General features: G+C 40.8%; 1 protein-coding gene across 6 annotated transcripts in view; it reads right to left on the reverse strand.

Annotated features, from left to right (window-relative positions):
* Nucleotides 1-27,890, reverse strand: part of LOC102078419 (NACHT, LRR and PYD domains-containing protein 12) — a 52,367-nt gene that overhangs the window by 14,850 nt on the left and 9,627 nt on the right. For 2 of the 6 annotated variants that reach the window (XM_025910398.1, XM_025910397.1), the window contains 10 exons: nt 21,071-21,214; nt 20,359-20,466; nt 13,853-13,984; nt 11,980-12,215; nt 10,084-11,875; nt 8,044-8,217; nt 5,127-5,300; nt 2,947-3,123; nt 2,577-2,753; nt 1,778-1,957 (listed from right to left, as the gene is read on the reverse strand). In XM_025910398.1, the coding sequence (XP_025766183.1) occupies nt 1,778-1,957; nt 2,577-2,753; nt 2,947-3,123; nt 5,127-5,300; nt 8,044-8,217; nt 10,084-11,875; nt 11,980-12,215; nt 13,853-13,984; nt 20,359-20,466; nt 21,071-21,195 (3,275 nt within the window). In that variant the 5' untranslated portion in view covers nt 21,196-21,214. The remainder of the gene's footprint in view (nt 1-1,777; nt 1,958-2,576; nt 2,754-2,946; nt 3,124-5,126; nt 5,301-8,043; nt 8,218-10,083; nt 11,876-11,979; nt 12,216-13,852; nt 13,985-20,358; nt 20,467-21,070; nt 21,215-27,890) is intronic. The other 4 variants (XM_019352776.2, XM_019352777.2, XM_025910399.1 and 1 more) reach the window with 4 other exon arrangements.

Here is a 27,890-nt window from a genome sequence, read left to right on the forward strand (position 1 = left end):
AAGCCAAAGGGAAGATATGCTTCACCATATTTTCCTGTCTTTGGCTTGGAAGGAAGTTGGTTTGGAAACATATTTGGCGATGCTTCATCTCCTGCTTTGCGTTTGTGTGGGAGCCCCGTCAAAAACCTGTCCACAGTGTCCAAGCGCTCTTTTTTTTTTTTCTTTTCATACCGCGCCCCCCCTGCAATGGCTCTGCGCCCCCCCTAGGGGGCAGGCCCCACACTTTGGGAACCTCTGGGTTAATCCAACAAATCATGAAAAATTAGGTTTAAATTTTTGTTCATGACAGTGCAGATTTCTGACATTTTGTGTAATTTAAGCTGTAACAATGTGACTGTTTTCTAACAAAAAACAGTGAAACTTAAGTTAGACTTGTGTTTGTAAATGAACCGCCCCATGTTGGGTAGCTTTCTGGATTTTATACTTATTGGGCTACATATTTATTTATTATACAGGCTATACAGTACATAACATCAAAACTCACATGTTTTATGTAACTAAAGTGTTTAATTATGTGGGCTACAGACAATAATTAAGTTATAGACTATATTTATATGAAAAACGTGTATACTTACTGCATTTGAATTATTTTAACCATATGTAACCACCTGCATATGTGTTTGGGGAAAAAAAAAGGCTTTGATTTTGCCACCCCATTTGATTTCTTTGCCACCCTCATGCCACCCTAAGAAAATTTCTCTAGATCCGCCCCTGCCTGCAACACCAAAACAGCTGGAACCACAAGTAGTTTGCCAGCAAACAGTGCGTGAGAGGAGAGAAGTCTGCCAGTAGCGCCAGCAGACTTATTTCAACAGAGCAGCCTGACCTCTGCCTCAACTATATCCTGGCGCACTGGTCCGGTTCCGGCAACAAGATGTAACATGTTGACCTATGTTTGCATCAGCCACTAGATGGCACTGTGTTGCTGCAATGTGTGTAATTTACTGGCGAGCAAGAAGCTCAAAAAAAAATGGAAAAAGGAAATAAAGTGGAATCGGAGCAGAGATCGGTGTGTGCGTGCGTTTAATAAGAAGCTCGGTATACAGACAAAGATAATACAGACCCCAGAAGGTTAAACATTTTTTTTTAGTAACGCAATAGTTACTTTTCAAGTAATTAATTACTTTTAGAATCTTGTAACTCAGTTACTAACTCAGTTAGTTTTTTGAAGAAGTAACTAGTAACTATAATTAATTACTTTTTCAAAGTAACTTGCCCAACACTGGGCACAACATTAGCTTATAGCCAGCTGTTGTTATAGCTGGCTCGTTGTCAGATAGGAGGGTATGGGAGCGTTGCATTTATTATCTAGTAAAATAAATAACTATCAGTAATAAATAAGTAAATCTTTTGTTAGAGCCCTGACGTCAGTTCAGGAACTTTTAGAAGTTTAGAATTTTGTACCAGACTTTCAGTTTCTTTTGTAATTCTCAAGAATATTCCAGTATAATCCTATCTGGGAATATGAGGTTTAAGAACAAAAAGTGTTCAGAGGACAGTTCCTCTGTTGCAGTTGAGCTTAGCTCTGGCTTCTTTTCTTGACCTCCTTTCCACTTTTCCTTTTCTTGAGAGTTCTGTGGCAATTGAGCCTCTCACAGCTGTAGCTATTATTACCCAGCATGCCTTTTAGAAGTGTAATGGTAATGAAAATGTGCAATTATTACACATGCTGTGATTCTTACTGCGATTCAGTATAATGTCAGTCACATGTCTGCAGTTTAGTGTCAGCATGGCTTTCACATATTTGTCTCAGCACAGCTAAAACATGGTGACTGACCTCAGAGTTTCAAGTCTACAGTGTGGAGTCCCTAGAAGACCACACAGCTGCTTCACTCCTGAATCTAATAGTGTGTTGTTGTGGCTCACATCAAGCTCTCTCAGATGGGAGGAGTTGGACTTAGCAAGAGCTGAGACCAGATGAGAACAGCTGATCTCTGACAACCTGCAGTACTTTAATCTGAAAAAAGAATAAAATATATATTATTAGTTAAAGTTCTTCTTGAAATCATTCAGTCTTTGATAACCTTGATAATGCAGAAGATTAGAGAGCAGAAACCCCAAACAGCTGTTTTAATACAGAATGTTTACCTGTTAAAGATGATTTTTGGTTTTATTTAAATGTCAGATAGATTTAAATGTTAAGTGAAGTTTTCTTGATTTTTACCAAGTATTATACATGGAAGATAGAAGACTTTTATGGAAGGTTACCATACTACTTCCTGAAGTTTGGCTTTGTCATAAAGTACATTTTATGAAGAGTTATGCTGTAATGTCTTATGTTACTGTGAGTAAAAACAATGCACACCAATCAATGTCAACTCTCTCTGAGATGTCAAAGGTCAGCAGGTAAGTTAGAACCCTTTGGCAGGTTGGATACACGCTATGAGCTATAAGTTATCAAGAGTATCATTGTTTTAAGTTCTCAAATCTCAACATTGTTCTGCTACAATAGACTATACACCATATAGATCCTCAGTATGGATCAGTATAATATCAGCCCTATGTTTTTAGTTTAGTATTAGCACAATTTTCACATCATATTCATCTTGGCGCAAAACTTAAATACGGTGTCTGACCTCAGAGTCTCCAGTCTACAGTGTGGACTCTCCAAAAAACCACACAGCTGCTCCACACCCGAATCCTGCAGGTTCCTGTTATCACTCAGGTCCAGAAGTTTCAGGTGGGAGGGTCTGGATTTAAGAGTTGAGACGAGAGCAGCACAGCTGATCTCTGACAAACTGCAGCGTTCCAATCTGAATACAATTGGAAACAAAAAACAATGTAACCAAAACTGTTGTTTGAACTTGTTTAGTGTTTCGTAATATGTTCAGAGATAATGATTGAATCATTCTCCTTCATGAATTGATCATTCTAAATTGCATCTCCAATTTAGTGCCAATTTTCACATCATATTCATCTCAGCACAACTAAAACATGATGTCCGACCTCAGAGTCTCCAGTCGACAGTGTGGATTCTCCAGAAAACCACACAGCTGCTTCACTCCTGAATCCTGCATGTTGTCATTAGAGCTCAGGTCTAGTTCTATTAGATGGGAGGGGTTGGATTTCAGCGCTGACACTAGAGAAGTACAGTTGCTCTCTGACAAACAGCAGCCTTCCAGTCTGAATAAAAACAAACAATTTATTATGCAAAATTTTTTTCTGTGTAAGAAGAGGTTTAGTAAAATAAATAAATAAATAAATAAATGAAGCCAAGAAGATTCTGTCTGAAGCACTCAAACTCTCAGACAACGTTTTTAATTTTAGTAACATTATACAGAAACCCCCCCCCCAGATTTTTCTGCATTTCTGCCTTTACTGATAGGGAGGTGTGAAAAGCAGACAGGAAAGTGGGAGGAGCATGAATAAATAAATAAAATTTTATTTATATACCACCTTTCTGGCAGAGTCACAAAGTGCTGCACATAAGATAACAAATAATAAAAAGGTAAAGAGCATGGGGGAATGACACTTAGTGCTGCATAGTCCAGCTGTTATACATTTAACAGTTATTAAGAAATGGGCAGACAGAGGAGGGTTTTTTAAATGAAATAATGTTAATTCTTCAGTTTCTGTTATATGTTACATCTTGAGAGAAGACAACTGGGTCTAATAATAAATTAAAAGTTCGTTAGCTTTCATCATCTGTAGGAATAGACAAAAAGGCCCGTATAATAACATTTACTATTAATATGTATTCAGTATTATAATTCCAGCTACTTGATTCTATCTTTATTAATATTTGATTCCATGTTTGCCTTGCTCCTGCTAAACTGCTGTAATCAAATATCCTGAAATTAAAGTCTAAATTGTGGACATTCCCTTTTTAACCCTTTGTGAAACAGTCAACGTAAAAATCTCAGTATGAATTCAGACTCCTGGGGCATCATTTTTTAAGCCACTAAACTTAATTCAGTTACCAAGTGCACCGATCTTAGAGGGGAACCGCTCTTAACACATGGCCCTTGCCAGGCCTGCAAGGTTACTCAGGGCCCTGGCTTTTATCAGACGAGGCAGGGGAAACATTTGAAGGGTTTTTGTGGGAGTTAGGATTGGACTAATCCCCTCAGCCATCAGCTCCATCTAAGCTCTGCATTGCCTACTAGGTAAGTCTCAGAGATTAGGGTTAGGTAGAGAGAAAGCAGATCCAGACTTCCTGTATTGGGATGCTAGTTCTGCAGATCGACACATAAAATATATTTACTATTTCATTTCAGAACAGCTATGTATTGTAGATGATAAAGCAGATTCTCTTTAGTTGTTTTTCATATCTCATAATGCTAACTAAATCCAAACCCAATGAAAAAAATTATGTCAGTGTCTTATGCTATGTTCAAGTAAGCTAGCACAGATCATTTTAAAGAGCCAGTGGGATATGCTACAAAATAAGCAGGCCACAGCAACCGAGAGCTGCCTTTGTCAGCAAAGCTGGATGTTGTTCCTCATTTAGTAGCTTTTTCATGTGAAAACCATGCCTGCTTGTGCCAGCTCCCACCTCTCTGTTTAAAGCATGTTGCAGTGCTCAGACTGATAGCTTCCTCAGTGGAAGAAAAATGCTAGGAGAAACACTCTGTGACTTAACCTTGATAGCTGAATTCACAGAACAGGTGTTTTCTGTGTGTCCTCTGGCCTTAAATGCGCTGTTTTGCATGGCCAACTCTCCAAAGCCAAAGACATGGAGTTTACTGTTCAATTAAGATACCAACATAACATATTTTCACACTGAAACTGAAGCCAATGGCATTGTTTGTATTTTCTTCATTGTATTTTCTTCACTGAATGAACATGATCAAAATCTTTAAATATTCAAAATAGTTTTCTGTCAGTCATAATTGTATCAACTATACAATTAATAATTCAATGGTTAATTTCAAACCTGTTATGAACTTAGAACTGAAAGAACAATATACAGTTAATCAGGGAGCCCTCTCTGAATTAATAAAGTTCAGGAGCCATAGCAGACTAATTTGGGCCATAAGTTGAGCACAATTATTCTAGGTTTTTGCTTCAGTGAATGGACTAAACAACTAAAGAAGAAAATGGACTTGGGTGGATTTCAAATTTAATGTGACCACAGCTTTCACATTATATTCATCTTAGCACAAAAATAAAACATGGTGATTAACCTCAGAGTCTCCAGTCTACAGTGTGGACTCTCCAGAAAACCACACAGTTGTTTCACATGTAAATCGTGCAGATTGTTTTTACTCAGGTCAAGTTCTCTCAGATGGGAGGGATTGGAATCCAGAGCAGACAGCAGAGACTCACAGCTGCTAACTGACAACCAGCAGTCCTTCAATCTGAATAGAGAACAAAACATATAGACAAAATAATTTGTGATTCATTCTTATATGTTCTTATCAACAAGATTATTTCCAGCAAACAAGGCAGGCATACTGTATATATATATATATCTATATATATCATTCTGCTATCACCATTCCACTTGTCTCCTTCTTAGACACAAACAGCAGGTAGGTCAGACTGCCAGAACTCACTAGTTATATATACGTTTGACAATACATTTGAACATCTCATTGAGTACTTTCAGTCATATTTCATTTAATACTTGACTTTCTCAAATTTGTGTAGTCAGAGCCTGCTGGCTTTGTAAATGAGCTGTACATTTTGTCAATTTTAAATGAGCAGCAGTAACACAATATATGTATGTTTGCAGTGCCGTTTAAACTTTCACATTTCTTACTCATCAAACATTTCTTCATGCGCTATATACCCAAAATCATCACTCAAACACAGTCATCTGAGAAAGAGCTCCTAACTGTACCTTTATTAGCTTTTACATTCATCTTTTTATATTCTATTTGAGCCATGTCTCTTTCTATATATATTTAAACAGATGCTTAGTTTAAAGCAGCCTGCTTTTATCTGCTATCATTAGATTTTCAAAAGCCTCATTCACATCCTGACTTCATCTTTGCTGAGCACAACATGATACTGTACAGACTGAAAAACTGTCCCGTCAAACATCTCAACTTGTGTCAGCGGTTAGTTAATCTCTTTTCATATCTCTAGACCCAGCTGTCTTAGCTAATTATAGGCCAATCTCCAACCTTCCTTTCATATCAAAAATCCTTGAAAGAGTAGTTGTCAAACAGCTAACTGATCATCTGCAGAGGAATGGCTTATTTGAAGCGTTTCAGTCAGGTTTCAGAGCTCATCACAGCACAGAAACAGCTTTAGTGAAGGTTACAAATGATCTTCTTATGGCCTCTGACAGTGGACTCATCTCTGTGCTTGTCCTGCTAGACCTCAGTGCTGCATTCGATACTGTTGACCATAATATCCTATTAGAGCGATTAGAACATGCTGTAGGTATTACAGGTACTGCACTGCAGTGGTTTGTATCATATCTATCTAATAGACTCCAATTTGTACATGTAAATGGAGAGTCCTCTTCAGACACTAAGGTCAATTATGGTGTTCCACAGGGTTCAGTGCTAGGACCAATTCTATTTACATTATACATGCTTCCCTTAGGCAGCATCATTAGAAGACATAGCATAAATTTTCACTGCTATGCAGATGACATGCAGCTCTATCTATCCATGAAGCCAGGTAACACAGACCAATTAGTTAAACTGCAGGAATGTCTTAAAGACATAAAGACCTGGATGGCCGCTAACTTTCTGCTTCTTAATTCAGATAAAACTGAGGTTATTGTACTCGGCCCTGAAAATCTTAGAAATATGGTATCTAAGCAGATTCTTACTCTGGATGGCATTACCTTGGCCTCCAGTAATGCTGTGAGAAACCTTGGAGTCATTTTTGACCAGGACATGTCCTTCAACGCACATATTAAACAAATATGTAAGACTGCTTTCTTCCATTTGCGCAACATCTCTAAAATTAGAAATATCCTGTCTCAGAGTGATGCTGAAAAACTAGTTCATGCATTTATTACTTCCAGGCTGGACTACTGTAATTCTTTATTATCAGGATGTCCTAAAAACTCGCTGAAAAGCCTTCAGCTAATCCAAAATGCTGCAGCAAGAGTACTGACAGGGACTAGAAAGAGAGAGCATATTTCTCCTGTTTTGGCTTCCCTTCATTGGCTTCCTGTTAAATCCAGAATTGAATTCAAAATCCTGCTCCTCACATACAAGGTCTTAAATAATCAGGCCCCATCTTATCTTAATGACCTTGTAGTACCATATCACCCTATTAGAGCACTTCGCTCTTGCACTGCAGGCCTACTTGTTGTTCCTAGAGTATTTAAAAGTAGAATGGGAGGCAGAGCCTTCAGTTTTCAGGCCCCTCTTCTGTGGAACCAACTTCCAGTTTGGATTCGGGAGACAGACACTATCTCTACTTTCAAGATTAGGCTTAAAACTTTCCTTTTTGCTAAAGCATATAGTTAGGGCTGGACCAGGTGACCCTGAATCCTCCCTTAGTTATGCTGCAATAGACGTAGGCTGCCGGGGATTCCCATGATGCATTGAGTTTTTCCCTTCCAGTCACCTTTCTCACTCACTATGTGCTAATAGACCTCTCTGCATCGAATCATATCTGTTATTAATCTCTGTCTCTCTTCCACAGCATGTCTTTCATCCTGTTTTCCTTCTTTCACCCCAACCGGTCGCAGCAGATGGCCGCCCCTCCCTGAGCCTGGTTCTGCCGGAGGTTTCTTCCTGTTAAAAGGGAGTTTTTCCTTCCCACTGTCGCCAAAGTGCTTGCTCATAGGGGGTCATATGATTGTTGGGTTTTTCTCTGTATTTATTATTGTGCTATCTACTGTACAATATAAAGCGCCTTGAGGCGACTTTTGTTGTGATTTGGCGCTATATAAATAAAATTGAATTGAATTGAATTGAATCTTTAAGATCTACTTAGAGCCAAAAGGAAAAACATTTGTTTGGTCATTTAGACAGACATAAAATTCTAAGAAGCACTGAAATGTCTTCAGATTTGTGTTACAGAAAATCATAAACATTTTTAAAATAAATATTGTTTAATGCTATCTGAAATATACAAAAAAACAAAAAAACAAACAAAAAAAGCAACAGCTGAAGTCAGTGAACTGACCTCAGAGTCTTCAGCTGACAGTTTGGACTCTCCAGTCCAGCTGAGAGCATTTTCACTCCTGAATCCTTCAGGTTGTTTTTACTCATGTCCAGCTCTATTAGATGAGAGGGGTTAGACTTCAGAGCTGAGGCAACAACCTCACAGTGAGCGTCTGAGAGTACACAATGAGTCAGTCTGTGATTAGAGAATATATGAATTAGTCATTGTAAATGCACAAAAATATGACGACAAAACTTTTTGCTACCATAATCTAATGAACATCTGCTCTTCACATCTATGGTTCAACTCTGATCATGTTCAGGTGTTTGACAATACACACGAGAATGATTCTGTTATTTTCTAATGATGTTTATACAAAGCAAGAGTCTCAATATTGTCTCATCTTTTCAGAGTTTGCTCACTGTCAGTTAGTTCAGGAATAAAGAAGGGTACATTGAATTCAACTGCCTTTCTTCTTCAGCAGATTGGTATATCATGACCACTAGGTGGGTATTAGGTTGTAGTGCTATTTATGCTTAGCTGTCCTGGTTAAATGCATAAGCACTACTATCTCTCCGTGGATAAAGTGCATTTTTTCACAAAAAGCTGTTAAAAAAACAAATTTCAAAGCTCAAACCAGGAGATAATTTAACATACACCATATTGCTAAAAGTATTCACTCATCCATCCAAATCATTGACCTCAAGTATTCCAATTACTTCCATGGCCACAGATGTATATAATCCAGCACCTAGGCATGTGTACTACTTCTACAAATATTTGCGAAAGAATAGGTTGCTCTTTAGGAGCTCTGTGAATTTCAGGTATTGTGATTATAATTCCAATATATGGTGAATGGATGCCACCTGATCAGCAAATGCAATTGTGAAAATTTCTCGCTAAGTGAAAGCATTTGGGAATGTAGTCAAATCAGCCACAGAGTATAGACCACATAAAATCACAGAGCAGGGTTAACGAATGCTGAAGTTCATAGTGCAGTTTGCCAACTTTCTGGTCTGAAGTCAATCACTTCAGACCTCCAAACTTCAAGTGGCAAGGTCCATAAAGACATGAACGACCAAGTTTGGTATGGAAGACGTTGACTGGCCTGCACAAATTCCTGACCTTAACCTTAAAGAACACATTTGGGATGAATTAGAATGCAGACTGGGAGTCATGGCCTCCTTGTCCAACATCAGTGTCTGACCTCACAAATGTGCTTTGGAAGAATGGGCAAAATTTCCCATAAACACACTGCTAAGCCTTGAGGAAAGCTAGCTCAAGTAAGTTTCAAGCTAGTGCATGTTACTGGCTTGTTCATGTACATCACTAAAATGAAAAAGTCATCTTTATTTTGATGCTGAACTTTCCAGCTCTCCTGGGATAATTTATGGTACAACATCATTCGATTGGCTAGCACATGAAAAGTTGCACTTCAAGAGCACTAAAGTATTAAACACATACATGTCAGTCATCCCTTAGTATATGTCTGCAACTAGTCTTTGAGATGGTAAAAGTATAACATGTCCTGTGTCAGTAAAGATGTTTCATTCATTTGTTGATTTAATAAATGAAAGAAATGAATGTCTCTGTGAAGATAAAAGAAGGCTTTTTTTTTTTTTTTAATTATGGGCATATTTTTATGAACCAGCAAATGGTGATAGAATGTACACACCGAGCAAATGGCAATTGGTGGATCAAAATAACCTAGCAGAAATTAATCATCAGACATTTAGTCTGCAGGCAGAGCTTATGGAAACTTCTGCATTTATGTTAAAATTATCTCCTGCAAACTGAGCAGCACAGCCATCATTATTTTCCATTACCTAGGTACAGGGAGTAGTAGGTTTAGGTGTATTGTTCCATAACTCTAACCCCTTTCTTTTTTAAATGGTGTAATATAACTTGTTCAGTGTCCAAATACAAAAGTTTATGAAATAAATAATGACCAATATCTACAACACAAAGCTAAAAAATAATAATAATAATTTTGCATTATATGAAAAACTAAAACCACAAATCAACAATGAAGAATAATTCTGAATAATGACTTGGTCTCACCGAGCCTTTCTGCAATTCCTCACAACTGGAAACAGTCTCAGTCGCCCATCCAATGATGATTTGTACTTGTTTAGGTCTAACTCATCCAGAACCTCCTCTGACATCTGCAGCATGTAGGCCAGAGCTGAGCAGTGGATCTCAGAGAGTTTCTTTTCTGATCTGTTAGCTGACTTCAAGAATACTTGGATCTCCTGATGTACTGAGAGGTCGTTCATCTCCATCAGACAGTGGAAGATGTTGATGCTTCTGTCAGGAGAGATTTCATCACTGTTCATCTCCTTAAGGTTGTTAATGACTGTCTGGATGGTTCCTGGACTGTTCTCTGTCTGACCCAACAGACCTCCTAAGAGTCTCTGGTTGGACTCAAGAGAGAGGCCATGAAGGAAGCGGACAAACAGGTCCAGGCGGCCATTTTTACTCCTAAAGGATTTTATTAGTGTTTCCATCAAAAATTCATCCAGAGATGACTCTTTGTATTTTTTTCCCAGGAAGTCCTTCAGCACCTTTGTCTTCCTGTTGGTGAAACAGTGGAACATGTAGACTGCAGCCAGAAACTCCTGGATGCTCAGATGAACAAAGCAGTAGACTGGTTTCTGGAAGATCACACACTCTCTTTTGAAGATCTCTGTACAAACTCCTGAGTACACCGAGGCCTCTGTCACATCCAGACCACACTGCTCCAGGTCTTCTTGGTAGAACATGATGTTTCCTTTCTCCAGATGTTCAAACGCCAGCCTCCCCAGCTTCAGAAGAACTTCCCTGTCAGCCTCCGTCAGCTCCTGTGGACTCGTCTCATGTCCCTCGTGGTACTTGTTCTTCTTCCTCTTTGTCTGAACCAGCAGGAAGTGTGAGTACATGTCAGTCAGGGTCTTGGGCAGCTCTCCTCTCTGCTCTGTAGTCAACATGTGCTCCAGAACTGTAGCAGTGATCCAGCAGAAGACTGGGATTCTACACATGATGTGGAGGCTCCTGGATGTCTTCATGTGGGAGATGATTCTGCTGGACAGCTCTTCATCACTGAATCTCCTCCTGAAGTACTCCTCCTTCTGGGCGTCAGTGAAGCCTCGTACTTCTGTTAGCCTGTCGACACATGTAGGAGGGATCTGATTGGCCGCTGCAGGTCGGGAAGTTATCCAGACGAGAGCCGAGGGAAGCAGATTCCCCTGGATGAGGTTTGTCAGCAGCTGGCTGACTGATGACTTCTGTGTGACATCAGACAGCAGCTTCCTGTTGGTGAAATCCAATGAAAGTCTGCTTTCATCCAGGCCGTCAAAGATGAACAAAAGCTGAGAGACAGCCAGCTTCTCTGCTGTGACCTTCTGTAATGTTGGATGGAAAACATGGAGCAGCTCCAGAAGACTGTACTGCTCATCTCTGATCAGGTTCAGCTCCCTGAATGAAAGCAGAACCACCACACTGACATGTTGGTTCTCCAAGCCCTCTGCCCAGTCCAGAGTGAACTTCTGCACTGAGAAGGTTTTTCCAACACCAGCCACGCCGTTGGTCAGAACCACTCTGATGGGTCTCTGTTGGTCAGGTAAGGCTTTAAAGATGTCCTGGCACCTGATTGGAGCGTCATGGAGGGCGTCCATCTTGGAAGCTGTCTCCAGCTGCCTCACCTCATGTTGGGTATGAACCTCTTCACTCTGTCCCTCTGTGATGTAGAGCTCAGTGTAGATCCTGTTGAGGAGGGTTCTACTTCCTGTTTCATCACTTCCTTCAGTCACACGTTCACATCTCCTCCTCAGACTGATCTTATGTTCATCTAAAACCTCCTGCAGACCAACATCTGCTGAAAGAAAGAAAAACAGAAAGAAAACTCTTCAATGTCTGAACAACAACAAGAAGTCCAGTTTTCAGAAACGAGTCCATCAGCAGACAGATGTTCAGTCTTACTTTGTACACAGCTGCTCTGACTGGCTGTCTGCAGTCCAGCTCTGCTTCTGGATCTTTCTCCACACTGGGGACAGGACGAGTCTCCTGATGAAGCAGACTGGTCCCAGTATGAGGAGATGCACTGTCTGCAGAACCAGTGTCCACAGCTGGTAGAGACTGGATCCTTCAGGACGTCCTGACACAAAGCACAGCAGGACAGCTGCTCCTCCTCACAAACACCACTCCTCTTCCTCCCTCTGTGAACACATTTGTTTATCAGTAAAATCATTGACTGTCAGTGACAAACATCCAGATTTGATGACACTGTGCAGAAGCTCTGATGGTCACAGAGAAAAGTCAAAGTGGAGAAACTTGTGTTTGAGTTCAGAATCCAAGTTTCCTTTGCTGTTCCTGTCTTATTAAACACAGAGTGATCAGCCTACAAACTCCACAGTAAAAGCCTTCATCACACAGCTGATTATGTCCTTCACTGGATGTACTGGAAGTTTGGGATCCATCACTTTGAACTGACCTTTGACCTCCTCTAAAAACTGTGGTGGAGCAGCGGTGTCACATTCAGAGCTTTCAGCTTTATTTTGAAAGAGTTCAGTCAGCAGGAAGTGAACTTCTGGGTTCTGATTTTCTTTCTCTTATTTTACAGAAGTGAAGAAGAAGAACTAAAAGCTTTGAAATGATCTGAGTGATATTTTTGAACATTACAAACTGAGTTCAGCCTCCAGCAGTAACTTTGTTTCATGATGCCTCCTGATGATGTTTGATTACAAACCTGTTTATGTGTCAGACATTCATCACATGAACACAGGCAGAAAAAAGCAGCCAATGAAACAAATGACAGAAACGTCTTCATTCACTGCCATCATCCATGTTTTCTATGTACAGATGTTTGTAAAGAACACGTGTGCAGCGCTTTGTTCTGAGTATCTGCTGTCAGCACACAGAGCAGCAATAACTACAACCACACGTTTCTGTAGATGCTGAACATCAGCCTGGAGGAATCTGACCTCAGGTCTGCACACAGAGCAGCTTCACCTCTGGGATGATGCTGCTTCAGCTCCTTCTACAATCAGGCAGAAGCTTCTGCACATCAGGACACAAACAGAGAGGAGCTTCTATCCTCAGACCGTCCAAGTCCTAAATCAGAACGTGCTCCCCTCATAGCAGCACCATCAGGGTTTAAACAGGACCTCACATCATGTTCTTGTCTCACTGTCATATTTCAGATCATATCTGATTCATGATGACGTCACAGCTGCTGCACTGATCCTGCTGCTTCATTACTGCTGATATTACTCTGCTCACTTACTCTGTTTACATCACTTTGCTCATCTGCTCTGCTCTGTCAGTACATGCTGTGCTAATGTGGCACAAAGCAGGTTAACATCTGCACAATGTTTCATTATTTCATTTAATGATTGTTTCTAATGTTTTGTCCAGTCACAGGAGCAGCTCAGCACATTTCACTGTGTTGGACGTGTTTGACGATGCCTGTGACAAACAAACAGCCTCGGACTCTTCAATCTTCTTCTTTCTTTGGAGATCAGCTCAGTGGCCTGTTGAGACCATCTTTCTGTTTCTGATGACTCAGTTCAGATTATTATCCTGATACTTTCTTTTAAAATGTGATGAAATCCTTTATCTGACGTTCTGTCTATGAAGTCTGTAGATTTTGGTTTCTTTATCATCTTCTTGACTTTTAAACTCTAGATTGTGAAACAGGCCTAAATAAAGATTTGCTTTGTGCCTGCGAGTCTGTGTTTGAGTCTTCACCGAGTGTTTGACAAATGTCACCTGTTCAAACACACAATTTATTAAAAACTAGCAAGATAAGATAAGATGATGTCAGTGGTAGAATTACAGTTAGCAGCTCTCTTACATGGTCAGCTGAGCTCCATGATTGAAGAACTTTGTTGGTGCAGGTTCATCACTGAAGTTTAGAGGTCTTTCTTTGGACCAGTCACTCCTCACAGACACACAGCTGGATACTGGAGACTGTGACCTCTGACCCCTGCAAACACAAACACATCAATTACTGATAAATTCTCTGGTTAAAATCTTTGAAGTAACTCTAAACACACAAACTAGATAATGCAGAGACGTTCACAGGAAAACAAGGAGGATATGATTTTGTGTCATTCTGTCTGCACGTTAGTACAGAAAGCACTGTGTACACGTTTAAAATGTCATGTCACATTTGACCTCTGACCTCTGACCTCTCCTTCAATTTCAATTCAATTCAGTTTTATTTATACAGCATTAAACCACAACAACAGTCGCTTCAAGGCGCTTTATAGGGAGACGCTACAATAATACATACAGAGAAAAACCAACAATCATATGACCCCCTATGAGCAAGCACTTTGGCAACAGTGGGAAGGAAAAACTCCCTTTTAACAGGAAGAAACCTCCAGCAGAACCAGGCTCTGAGCTGCTGTGTGGGTGACAGGAAGTGTGTGTGTGACAGGAACTACATGCCCATAAAAGGAGCTGACTGTGTGAAGGGAGAACCCAGAGAGAGAGAGGAGTAAACTCTTGGTAGATGAAGCGAAGAAAAGAAAAGAAATGAAAAGAATATTAATTGTATGCTTTAGTGTGTTAATACAGGTGGACTTCTCTCAACCTGGAACTTTGAGTACAGCGGAAAAAGGGATAGATTGACACAATTGGGAAAACAAGCCAGTTTTTGGCTAAAGTTTTATTGCTTGACCTCTCACTTTGTCCCGACCCCGAGAAGAAGCTCAAAGGACAGTTAATCTCTTGATGAAGACCGACAGAACATCGTGGACTTGAAGAATTAACAGCAGGCAAAAGCCAGTGGAACCGAATCATTAACACTGACGAAGACTGACGACACCAGCAGCAGCATGTAAGAAAACCACGTGATGACAACGTGTGCTGTGAAATACAGGCTGGGCAGTTGAACAGTGGGATAAAGAACTGTGGAAAAGCACTGGGCATTGAGTTTCATATTTGCCATGTTTGAAGTAATCTTGAAAGAGAAGACTGAAAAGATGAATGGAGAAGAAAACAGAGCAAATGAAAATAAGACTGACTGACGACTCCAGAAGCAGAATGAAGGAAACCCCGTGATAAAACATGCACGGGGAACAGATGTGACATGACTGTTTGAAGGCACTGAATGTGATATGTTGCCAGGCTGGAACCCAACTTAAAAGAAGAATACTGAAAGATCAAAACAGAGAAGAAACAGACTGTGTTTGCTGGAGCTTTGAAGGCCACACAAGGACACTGTGAAGAGAGGGACCGGTGAGAGGTGGAGCCAGGACAAGTTCGAGTGCGAGAATACAGGATATGATTGGATTGAAATTGAAGCCTGGACTCATGATGGTTTAGGGATGTCCACCACATCATAACAAAGAGGTAAACAATAGAAAAGGTAAAAATAATGAAAGAAAATAACTGACAACTATATTAATGAATAGAAAACACACATGCACAAATTGTTACATGTGAAAGTATTTTTGGAGAGAAGCAGAAGTGAGATAGTTTGAATCCAGAACTCAGAGAAAAGATGCATGAATTAAACCTGATTATAACATAAGATGCAATGAAGAAACAGCTTACACTCACTGAACATTAACATGAATACATAAAAATGCCACGAAGAACACAATGAATGACATGCAACGAAGAAAACAGCTTACACTGGATTTACATGACCCCATAACGCAAGGAAGAACACGCTGACATACATGACATAAGTAGGTATTTCTGACCAGAGAGAGAGAAATGGGTCGTTTAAGCACTGACGATAATAATGAAAATGTCTCAGTTTGTTATTTTCAGGGGCAAAGCAGACCTGGATCAATTCTCCACATGCAGCGGTCGGAAGAAAGTTATAGGTTAACGTTACTGGAAATGTTCAGCAAGTTTCTGGTTGAATTGTTTACAGCCGTGTGTTCCTGAACGTCACAAGCAAGCTCTGACTCATGGCTGAAGACAAGGAATGCTGTTATTTAAGGTGGGAAATGAAAATTTGGGGTAGCAAATTTGGGAAAGAGTAAACTGACTGTTTAAGTGGAAAATTGTGAAGTTGAGGAATAACTCAAAAGAAGCTGTATGACAAGGGAGTGAGTTATGGAAAAGAAAAGTGATTAAAGTAGTTTTAAAAGAGTGACTTAGGAGTGCTCTCGAACTGAGTGATCAAAACCAGTGATTATTATAGAAAGAAATGAAGTAAAATGCTATACCAAAACAGGTTATAACACAGGAAATGTGAGTTTTAAAATGAAGTTAGTGTTAACACACAGGCTATGATGGAATTTATTCAGGAATAATTGATTATATGCTTACACTTAGTAGAATAAGTGTTTATGATGATTTTTCTTGTGAAAGGTGATTGTAGGTCAGAGCTACGTGCAGCTGCGACAGTGCAGGATGTTGATGATCAGATAAGGAAGAATAGAGTGAGCAACAGGAAACATTTTAACATAAGACTGTTAAAATGCTGTGGATTGAGATGAGTGAAGTTTAAGACTATATATGAACAAAAGTCAGAAAGTCAAAACATAATTAGGTTCATGCTTTTGAATAAAGGGAAAATTGATGAACGTAAGTCAGGGGAAGCGTAGTAGGGAGAAAGTGTTTTTATCCCTTACAGGAGAAGATTTTCACGAGAGAGGGACCCAGAAAAGGACAGACCACTGGGGATTCACAAGGGTAAGGGGTCGCTCACCGGGTGTGAGTGAGTTCAGGGGTGAGGGAGGAGTGCTGATTGAGCTCTGCTCGCACTCTAATTCTCTCCGGCCTCTGACCAACTTTAGGCTCACTGATACTTCGGTGTGATTAACCTCAAGCATGAGTCTTGATGCATTCTCAATCATCCAGGAAAGTAAATCTCCAAAAGTTGAATCTGTTCATCTGGACGTAGCATTTTGTGGGAGAAACGTGAGACTGAAGAAGTCACTTGGATGAGTGACGAAACGTTTCTCCCACAAAACGCTACGTCCAGATGAACAGATTCAACTTTTGGAGACTCAAGCATGAGTGTTCTCAAGTGGGAGCTGGCGTTTTATTTACTGGACCAACTAGATGACATGAGGTTGTTGTCTGAGTTGCTGAGCCAGAGGACGGCTAGAGAGGGTCAGAGAAATGACACAAGTGAAGTGTGGTGACCCTCTAAAGAGAGTCACCAAGAGAGGGAATGTAGAGTATAGGGATATTTTGCTGCTATTATTTGCTGCTATTTTTATAATCATCATCACAATTCCATTAATAACACTATTGATATTGCATTCAGATGTTCAAACATACTGGTATCATATCAGCCTTTATTACAGGTCCAGTAAGAACCACGTTAAACTGTTGAGTTGAATCTATAATCCTAAAGGCTTTTGAATGTTTTTATACTGTTGTGAAAGACTGAGTTGCAGGCTGACAGGAAACGTCATGCTTTGCAAAAGTGAAACTGAAAGCAGAGTCTGAGTGCAAGTATTTTGAGCAGGTTATGAACAATCAGGTTATTCTTTAGTATCTTTTATGTATCTATATCTTTTGATTAAGCTTTTAGTAGAGGTTCTTGATTAAAACATTTATTCAGTAGATTACATATACATAGTTTCAGTTCGGTTATTACATATATGAGAGCGGCTTCTGTCTCTCTGTCTGGTGAGAGGTCAGGAGCTAGTCGGCGAGGTGAAATAGGGTGCAACTGTGGTTAGCACCCTATTTGGTTAGCACATACACACATACAGTTAGAGAGAATCATTTATAGGTGAAAGTTTAATCATGTTTTGCTTGCAACTGCAAAATTGTGCCTGCATGAGTGACTGTCTGATGCAGAACTGAGCTTGATGTTCCAGACAGATAAGCGCGGGCAGGATGGTGACAGGATGAACCTGCCGACAATGTTCTTTTTAAACTGTGTTAAAAGTCATTGTGGTTTTGATTTGACGTATGCAAGTATTGTATCTGCTTAGTGCATGAAGGGGCGTTGTATTACCCCGACCCTATAAAACCTTTGTTTTGTTCATTGTTTGAGAGATCCACCTCTGATGTTCTGCAGGGTGCATCTCCCACGCGTGTGTTCATTAAAATCATCGTTTGACTCCACCTGACAGGGTCAGTGTGTTATTCCAATCTCCACCATCTCTCTCTCCTTAAAATGAACCTTAACATTATTTAAGACCTTGTATGTGAGGAGCAGGATTTTGAATTCAGTATATATCCTTTACTGTTTTACATGTACATTTTAGTTTGCCTGATAGTACCTGATAGTAGCAGTACTCTTACTTTCTGTCAATAGGTGACCAAAACTGGTGGGGATCATCAGTAGAAGACCATTAATTAAAGAGATTTGGCACAGATAGAGTGACACGGTCATGCTTAAACAGAGCATTTTATAATCTGCTACTCCTGCACCCTCCTAACAAAATCTTCACATTATTGCAGGTACAAAATTCCATTTTGTTAAGAAATCTCTTCCATAAAAAGCAGACTTCTCTAACTCAATGCTAGAATTGCCCCAATGGAAGTGTCACATGAAGAATTTAGTCACATCATGACTACTCAGCTTAAACTACCTACAAAAACTGTAAACTTCACATTCTACTGCACAGACTGTTTAGCATTAAAGTGTAATAATAACCAACCACAGACAACCATTGCAAAATAAAAATATCTTAAACTACAAGAACTAGTTCAAAAAAGCTTTAGGGAAAAAATAATGGACTGAAGAAGCAGTACATGAACACAGCTGTTATTATTCTAGAAAATAATGGTGCAGGAGGGGGAAGCGTCTCAGCATACAGCATGGTGGGCAGTTGGGACAAAGACATAACTGTAGGATTTTCTCAATGGAAAAAATTTGATAAATACATAATCACTACAGCCCCCACCCCCCAACCCACTTATCCATACAAATCTAGACTGGACCGATCTCTTTTTCTTAGTAACATACATGATTTTCTTGTCTAAATGCCTGATTGTCCACTATAGCAACACATGTTGCACTACGAAACACACACTGCTGCAAGACATTAAATCATATCTAATATTTCAGAGTCTAGAGACTAAGGCTACGTTCACACTGCAGGTCTTAATGCTCAATTCCGATTTTTTGATCAAATCCGATTTTTTTGTCTGCTTGTTCACACTACAAATAAAATGCGACAGCAAACGCGCTCTAGTGTGAACGCTGAAAGCGGCCCGCATGCGCAAAAGAAGACGTCACACACAACGCGCTCTGTTTAGACCCAGACCAACAGTATTGTTTGACTGATGGCCTTAATATAAAGACTTCGGACTTTACGTTTCCCAATTTTTGCTTTAAGTTATTTTGTTATTTACATAATAATGTAAATAACCTAATAATGATCCTTATTGCTGTTTTAGAGGAGCGGTGCTTCAAAGGATAATCTGCAGATTATACAGTACAAATAAAATGTTCACGTTGTCTTCCCAACAGTTTCACTGACATCTACACGGGATGGCCAGGAAGCGTTCGCGATGTCTTCTCCGGCGCTGATAACTGGCGTCTGTCTTGTGTCAGTGACGTAAAAGACGGATTTAATGCGACCTGACCGTTCAAACAGCAGTCGCTTTCTAAAACATCGGATATGTATCGGATTCAGGACCACATACGAAAGTGACCCAGATCGGATTTGTGCCGTTCACACTGTCACACCATGATCGGATATGGGCCGCATAGGGTCAAAAAAAATCAGATTTGCGCTTTCGCCTGCAGTGTGAACGTAGCCTATGTCCCCATTGCATTCAAATGGAATAGAATCAGACTCCTGTAACAGACCAGCAGATGGCATTTTAATACTTCTCATAGATACAGAATTTGACAATTGCATGAAATTATGAATAAATCAATAAATTTAATATCGAGCTGGTTTGTTATTTTGCTGAAACAATGTCAGATTCAATACGTTTCTCTGCTCCCCTCCCTAACTGGACCAGGAGTGATATGTTTAACTGCATGTTCTCCTACGACTATCAAGAGTTGGGAGGTTCCAGTCTTAAATCCTCTCTGAGGTTTCTCTCCTTTTGTTTCAGCAGGATTTGTGTGCTTCTGATAAAGCAAATCAAGGTTACACTATGAAGTAAATGGTTAACTTGCAGAAAAACACCACTGTGTGTAGCAACAGGAACAGGAAGTAATACTATAACGCACAAGCCTCCACCATACAAAATCTAGAATACTCCGGACCCGTCATATTATAAAGACATAGTACCTTATTATCCTAACAAAGTACTTCACTCTCAGACTGTAGCATTACTTGTGGTTCTATAGTTTTCTAAAGTAGAAAGTATTTATTCATGAGTAATTATTAAACTCTGACCCTTTCTCCCATGTTGTGTCTTTTGTCATGTCTCTCCCTGCTCTTTGATTAAATGTTCAGGTCAGGTTCTTACTTTGTGTGTGGTGGTCCAGGTTCTTCTCTGAAGTCTGGGGGTTTACCGATGGACCGGTCACTCTTCTGAGACAGAAAGCTGATCTCTGAAGTCTGTGACTTCCGACTTCTGCAAACAAAGATATGTTTATTCATATATCATCAGACATTAATAAATTCTCAGTTGAAAGTCATTTAAATGGGTCTAAATTACAGTTCTCACCATGCTAGAATTTTTAACTTAATACCGATACCTAGTAAAATACTTTAGATACCACTGGGACAACATGTGCAGCTCATGGCAAAGAAGTCATTTCTTGAAAAGGTGAAGTTTTTAATTTTCAATTCTTTTTACAACGTCAACATCAGATATAAAAATATAAGCATTAAGGATTACATTGTATTTATTTTATGAACTATTTCAATCATTACATTACATACTGTAAAGGTATAATATAGTGTCAAAAAGGCAACAAGAAACAACACAATACCTAACACATCTCAGTAATTCAAATACTGTAGAAGTTAAAATGATAACTTGGATAAAACGCAGTATTAGTTATGCTAAAATAAAGCAGAAGAATGAGCTGCTCTGTGAAACACACTGAATAGCTCATTTTTTAAATCCAAGTCAGCTGATAGAGGCTCAGCCAATCTGTGACTAAACTTGATAAGCAGTTAAGAATTGGATGGATTGGAGATTCCTGGAGATGAGTTAGTAGCAGTGATCTTACTCTGTGTCTGAGGGTCCAGGTTCATCGCTGAAGTCTGTAGGTTGTTCTTTGGACCGGTTACTCTTCACAGGCAGACGGCTGGATCCTGCAGACTTCGCTTTGTCCTCCTCTTCCTCCATCATCATCTTATGGACTTCAGTCAGTCTGAGAGGCAAAGCACAGACACTCAGTGAGTTCACAGTAATTGACTTTTGTATTTTCTTTGTATTGTAGCTCTGACACGTCTACATTAAACTGATATTTTACAACACGTGCTCATACTGTCTGCTTTATGATGGTGGGACTATTTGAACCCACCCATATTTACTTATAATACAGATTTCTAATAATTCATGCGAAATCTAAATACTGTATGCCAACATGATTTATTATATACAGTAGATATGATCAAATCTGTGGATAAGCCTTTATATCCTGTGTGTGGTGGAAAGCGCAAACCCAAAATGCAGACTCACATAACAGAGAAAAAAATCATCCACCAAGTGGCATCAAATGGGGAAAAGCTCACAGGCATGCAGGAAACAAGCAGTGCAACACAACAGTGAACACAAGCAAATGGAGGCTTTAAATAGACTGCAGGCTAATGAGGGGGAAAAGAACACAGCTGGAGTACAATAAGGAACAAGTGAAACTAACTGAATGATAAAAGGTAAAGGGAAGTAAAAGTGATGAAACTAGAACTAAGAAAACCTGAAAACATAAACATAAAATACATAAAATTACAAATCAAGACTCAAAACCCCCAAAACAACCAAACAACCCAAAAATTAAGCAGAAAATATTAGACAGAAATTAAAAGTCTGTAACTCAGAGCGTGGGGTCCAAAACCCAGGACCACAACAACACATTAATATCATTTTTTCCCTCCATGTGTCTCCAAAATTACATTTTAATATAGAAAAAAGAGAGTTACCTGAAGTGCAGACAGCTTTAATTTAAGTATTGCATCAAGTATTCAGGGATTACAGTTTCTTTTTTTTTCTACTAACATGACAAGGAGGCCCTGCCTCCTTGGATGAGGGTGGATGAGCCCATGTTTCTGGGCTGCCTTTCCTCATAACAGCCATCCCTCAAGATTCTCGCCATTTAAAGCAATGCATTATCAGGGACTACAACATCTAGTCTTTTTACTGAATCACTCTTGTACAGGTTTTGTTTGGGGGCCTTTTTATTTGTGCTCTATTCTTTCTAATCTATTTATTTTTCAGGTTTTTTCAAATATATCTCTGATTCACTTTCTCTTGCTGACCCTCGTGCTACTGTAGTGTGTGAATTTCCTGAGTGTGGGATCAATAAAGTCTGTGTCTAGGCTAAAACTCAAGTTTAAACTCTTTTAATAATGACCTTTCACCTTTCAGTGTTTCTAATTTGTAGTAGGACTGTGATATGAGTATCTGACAAATTTTCACCATTTTCAAGCTGGAAGAGTGACGGCTCTTTAGTGGCCCAGATCTGGTTTGCCAGAGGTGGCCCACACATGGGCCAGCACAAGGCCAGTTGCAGACACACTGCTGGCCCTGTGCTGGTCCAGAACAGTTTCAGCTCTGGCCCCAGATGTCAGCCTAATGTGCACCTTAATCAAGCCATGTAACAACAACATGTGCTGGAACATAATAGTGCAAAAGTAACATGAGGAAAGTCTGTTCAGACAGTGAATGGACTGATACTTATATAGCAATTTTCAACTCTCCCAGATTACTCAAAGTGCTTTATACAACACGCCACATTCACCTAATCACACACTTTCTCTAAACTGAGTGCTTCCTAACTACATTCATACACATTCACACTCTTGACATGCAGACTGGAGGAGACAGGAATCGAACCACTAACCTTTCAGTAGGTGACCTGCTCTACCTCCTGAGCTACAGCCACCCATTGGCAAATATAAGTGAACCCTCACTAGGTTTTGGATACAGTGTACACTCACAAACCTGTCAAACCTGCATTTGAAACGTTGGCTACCATAGCAGTATAGTATTGCAACATGGCATTTGGGTCTTCTAACTAAAATAGGAGGATAGGGACATAAATAGTGCCTCATTGTCAGACCTGGCCCACATCTGGTTGACATACACCCTGCCATGACACCTGTGGGAGCCAAGTTAAGATAGTTCATATGTTGTAGTAGTTATATTTCGCTGTTGTTAAGCTTGCTTGTGTAATTAATAATTCAGGAAGTAAATGCATGTTTATGGTGGAACTAAAATTATTTTATTGCTGTGTTGGTTTGGTTACGTAGTATCATGAATACATGTGCCTTAAAGACTCGTGTTTACAGTAAAATTTGGGCATCACCGATGTATGCAAATTAGCGCATGCGGTGCGGGAGGGGGAAGAGAGAAAAAGAGTTAATACGGTATAAGCTATACGCGGCAGCACGGCAGAACAGAGCCACATGGTTTTCCTACCGTAGTAGGTTATTTTGTTGAGGAAGTTTTGAAGTTAAACCTGACCACTCCTGTAAGATGCAAACTGTGGAATAAATTTTTGTTACATCTTTTTACAACGGAGTCCCGTGGAGTTCTTTTCTTCTTCAAACTGACCTACGCGAGTGAAGCACGGGAAAACTGGTCTCACGGCTTGTACATTTTGTAGGAAAACCCGCTCGTTGTGGATTAATTCAAGCGACTAAGAAGGAAAAAACCCAAGCTGCTGCAGCGACGAGAAACGTGAGGAAGTGGAGCTAATTCACGAGGAAAAAAGTGCTGAGTCATTGTGGAAGCTAGAGCGGTGAGCTGTGTGGTAGCTAACCTGCATGATTTTTGGATGATAAAATAAGGATTTTGTCGTTGCTATTCGGGAAACTAATACCATGAACGAAGAAGAAGAAGACACTGTAGCAGAAATGGAAGCTAGAGTGGTGAAAATCACACCTAAAGCTATGGAGGAAAAGCTGCAACGTGTTGTTAATTTACGGAAGGCCAAGTTAGCCAAATTAACAGGCACAGTGAAACAAGTGCGCCAGCTGATGGAAAATGAATGTGATGCCAGCCTAGCAGAAGCAACACAGTTAATGAAGGATTTTAATGAGCGTTTTGGAGAGTTTTGTGATTTGAACACAAATGTTAAAGAGGTACTCCAGCAAATGCCAGAGGAGGATTTAACTAAAGACCAGGAAAAATGGTTTGAACCTAAGGCTGATTCCTTCAAGGCTTTTGCTGAGACAGCTTCGGCTTGGATTGACAAAATGGCCATGCGCGCTGTGGAGGCTGAAAAATGTAATGAAGATGTGAATCCATCTGACAGCATATCTAATGCATCTGTCTCAAAACGTAGTGATAAGGCATTTTCAGAACGTGGCTCCTGCGCTTCGTCATTGGTGTCGTCCACACGCATGAAGGCAGAGGTGGAGCGAGCTACCTTATTGATTAAGGCATCATCTTTAAGACAGAAACGCTTGTTGGAGGAAAGGGAGGCTAAGCTCCAAGCTGAAAAGGAGGAGTTAGAAATACAAACAGCTCTTGCAGCAAATGAGGCAAAGATCAAGATCTTATCGGAATATGAAAGTCGTGCATCCAAGGCATCCAGTCGTGTATCCACTCGGGATGGAATGAACTCCTACGTGGCATCGCATAGAGTTGGAAATTTATTTACTTCACAGCAGTCAAATAGTCCTTCCCCCACGCGAGAAAGACAAGCACAGAAGAAGAACATTCTCCAAAATGCACAGCAAGCACACACTGTTACCTCCCAGCTACCACAGACACCAAGTGCTTTACAGGATGTGGTCGAAGTGCTAACTAAGCAGCAGAAGTTAGCTACGTTGCCCCCGCAGAACATTTCTGTGTTTAAAGGGGACCCATTGGAGTATCGGCTGTTCATGCGAGCATTTGAACATGGTGTGGAGGATAGAACAGAGAGCGACAAGGATCGATTGTACTACATGGAACAGTACACAAGTGGGCAACCACGAGAATTGATACGGAGTTGTCTTCATATGGAACCTACACAAGGATATCAAACGGCTAAGAGACTGTTGGAAGAGCACTTTGGTAATGCCTACAAGATATCAGTGGCATGCATTCACAAGGCTCTTAACTGGCCAACCATCAAGTCAGACGATGGAGAGGCTCTTCACGCTTTCGGCCTCTACCTTACTGGATGTCATAATGCAATGATGGATGTGGAGTACATGGAGGAGTTGGATAACACGGCCAACATGCGTGCTATCGTTTCCAAGCTTCCGTACAAGCTGAGAGAAAGGTGGAGAACATTTGCTTGTGGGGTCCTAGACAAGGAAAAACGCAGAGTCAAGTTTGCAGACCTGGCGGAGTTTGTCAATAAGCAGGCCAAAGAAGTTTTGCATCCATTGTTCGGCGATATAAAGGACAGCACCTTAAAGGTCCAAGTTAGAGGGCAAGTGGATGAGAGGTTGCAAAGGAGAAGTGGAATCAGGAAAGGATTCACCACAGCTGCAACTATCACCGCTACACAGGACGTACCCTCTAAAGAAAGGAACAAGGTCAGCGGAAATCGGGTGTGTGCATTTTCCAAACCCTGTCTCTTCTGTCGTGGTGAAGAGCACACCATGGAGCAGTGCAAGAGGATGAGGAAGTCACTTCATAAGGAAAAGATTGATTTCATGCGAACTAAAGGACTATGCTTCAGCTGTCTTAAGCAGGGACACATGAGTAGTTCGTGCAAAGAAAAGGCAAGTTGTCAGGTTTGTGCGCAACTGCACCCCACAGTGTTGCACATGAAGACTAAGCCCAATGCTACAAGCAAAAGGGCAGCTCCTGAAGCGGAATCATCAGAAAGAGAAGACCAAACAGAGTCAATCGTGAATGGATTTGTTGAAATGGAAGCACCTGCTCACGATGCAGAGAAAACAGAGCACATCTTGGCAATAGTTCCAGTCCAAGTGAAACCTAAAAGAGGACAAAAGGTGACACACACTTATGCTTTTCTGGACCCTGGCAGTACTGCCTGCTTTTGTACTGAAGAGTTAATGCATGAGCTTAACTTGACTGGCAGGAAGACAAACATTTTGCTGAAAACGATGGGAGAAGAAAAGGTCGTCAGTAGCCACATTGTGTCTGGGTTGGAAATAAGCAGCTTAGACAGTGACGACTTCTTTGAGTTGCCAGAAATGTACAGTCACAGTGACATTCCTGCTTCTGCCGACAATGCTCCTTCTCAAGACTACGTGAACAGGTGGACCTACCTTCAGCAGGTGTCTATACCTAGGATTGAAGCAAAGATTGGACTGCTAATCGGGGCTAATGCGCCTAAAGCTGTCGAACCGTGGCAAGTTATAGCCAGCGAGAATGGCGGTCCATATGCCGTGAAGACAAGGCTCGGTTGGACCATCAGCGAACCCCTCCAAGGAAGCAGTTCTCAAAGGGCAGCATGCGGACTGATTCAGGTTGCAGCAAACCGTATATCAGTTAGCAAGTTGGACGAACTCTGGACCAGCAGTTTAAAAGTGACTTCCCTGAGTGTGAAAGAAACGAGAAGCAAGAAATGTCAAGAGAGGATTTGCAGTTTCTGGAGATAGCGACAGAGTCAGCTACTATTGTGGACGGACATTACAGCATCGCTCTGCCATTGCGGAACAAGCGCATTAAGATGCCCAACAACCGCAAAGTGGCTGAGCAACGTGCCTTACACCTAAAGCGGAAGTTGGAGAGGAATACTCCATTCCACACAGAATACTCGGCTTTCATGAGTAACATCATAACCAAAGGTTACGCAGTGAAAGTGCCGGAAAAGGACCTTGGTCGTGACGATGGAAAGGTTTGGTACCTACCGCACCACGGAGTTTACCATCCCAAGAAACACAAGCTTCGAGTGGTCTTTGACTGTGGAGCATCGTACATAGGCACCACCTTAAATGATCAGCTGTTACAAGGACCAAATCTGACCAGTACCCTTCTTGGGTAATTATCCGATTCAGACAAGAAGAAGTGGCCATCATGGCAGATGTGGAAGCAATGTTCCACCAAGTAAAGGTGCCTGATGAAGATTCTGACCTTCTTCGGTTCCTGTGGTGGACATCTGGTGACATTACTCAGAAAATGGTGGAGTACAAGATGGTGGTTCACATTTTCGGTGCAACTTCGTCACCAAGCTGCGCCAGCTTTGCTCTGCGCAAATGTGCTGAAGACAACCGAGATCCAGCCAACAGCCAAGCGGTCGACACAGTGCTGCACAACTTCTATGTGGACGACTGTTTGAAGGCTGTGAGCTCAGAAGAGGAAGCCATACAGTTATACCACACTCTTAGAGCTGTATGTCAGAGGGGTGGATTCAGGCTCACAAAATGGATAAGCAATAGCAGAGCAGTTCTGTCTGCTATTCCAGAAGAAGAAAGGGCATCAGAGGTTAAAGATTTCGATCTGGATCAGGACACACTTCCCATTGAGAGAGCGCTGGGAGTCCAGTGGTGTATTCAATCTGACAGCTTCAGGTTCAAGATTGTAATGCCGGACAGGGCACCCACTCGGAGGAACCTCTTGTCCATTGTGAGTTCTGTCTACGACCCACTGGGTATCTTGTCACCGGTCACGCTTCAAGCGAAGAAGATTCTGCAAGAGCTTTGCAGGAGAAAGGTTGGCTGGGATGTCATCATACCTGCGGACCTAGCTCACAGGTGGCTCAAGTGGAAGACCCAGCTCCACCAGCTAGAGAACATAAGCGTTCCAAGATGCTTTAAACCTGTGGGCTTTGGAGAGTCAGTATACAATCAGCTGCAACACTTTGCTGATGCCAGTGAAGAGGGCTACGGTACAGTAAGCTACTTGCTACAGAGGAACAGCCGTAACGAAGTCTACTGCGCATTCATGTTGGGAAAGGCAAGAGTGGCCCCACTTAAGCC

Source organism: Oreochromis niloticus, linkage group LG9 (assembly GCF_001858045.2).
Source record: "Oreochromis niloticus isolate F11D_XX linkage group LG9, O_niloticus_UMD_NMBU, whole genome shotgun sequence".
NCBI classification, from domain to species: domain Eukaryota; kingdom Metazoa; phylum Chordata; class Actinopteri; order Cichliformes; family Cichlidae; genus Oreochromis; species Oreochromis niloticus.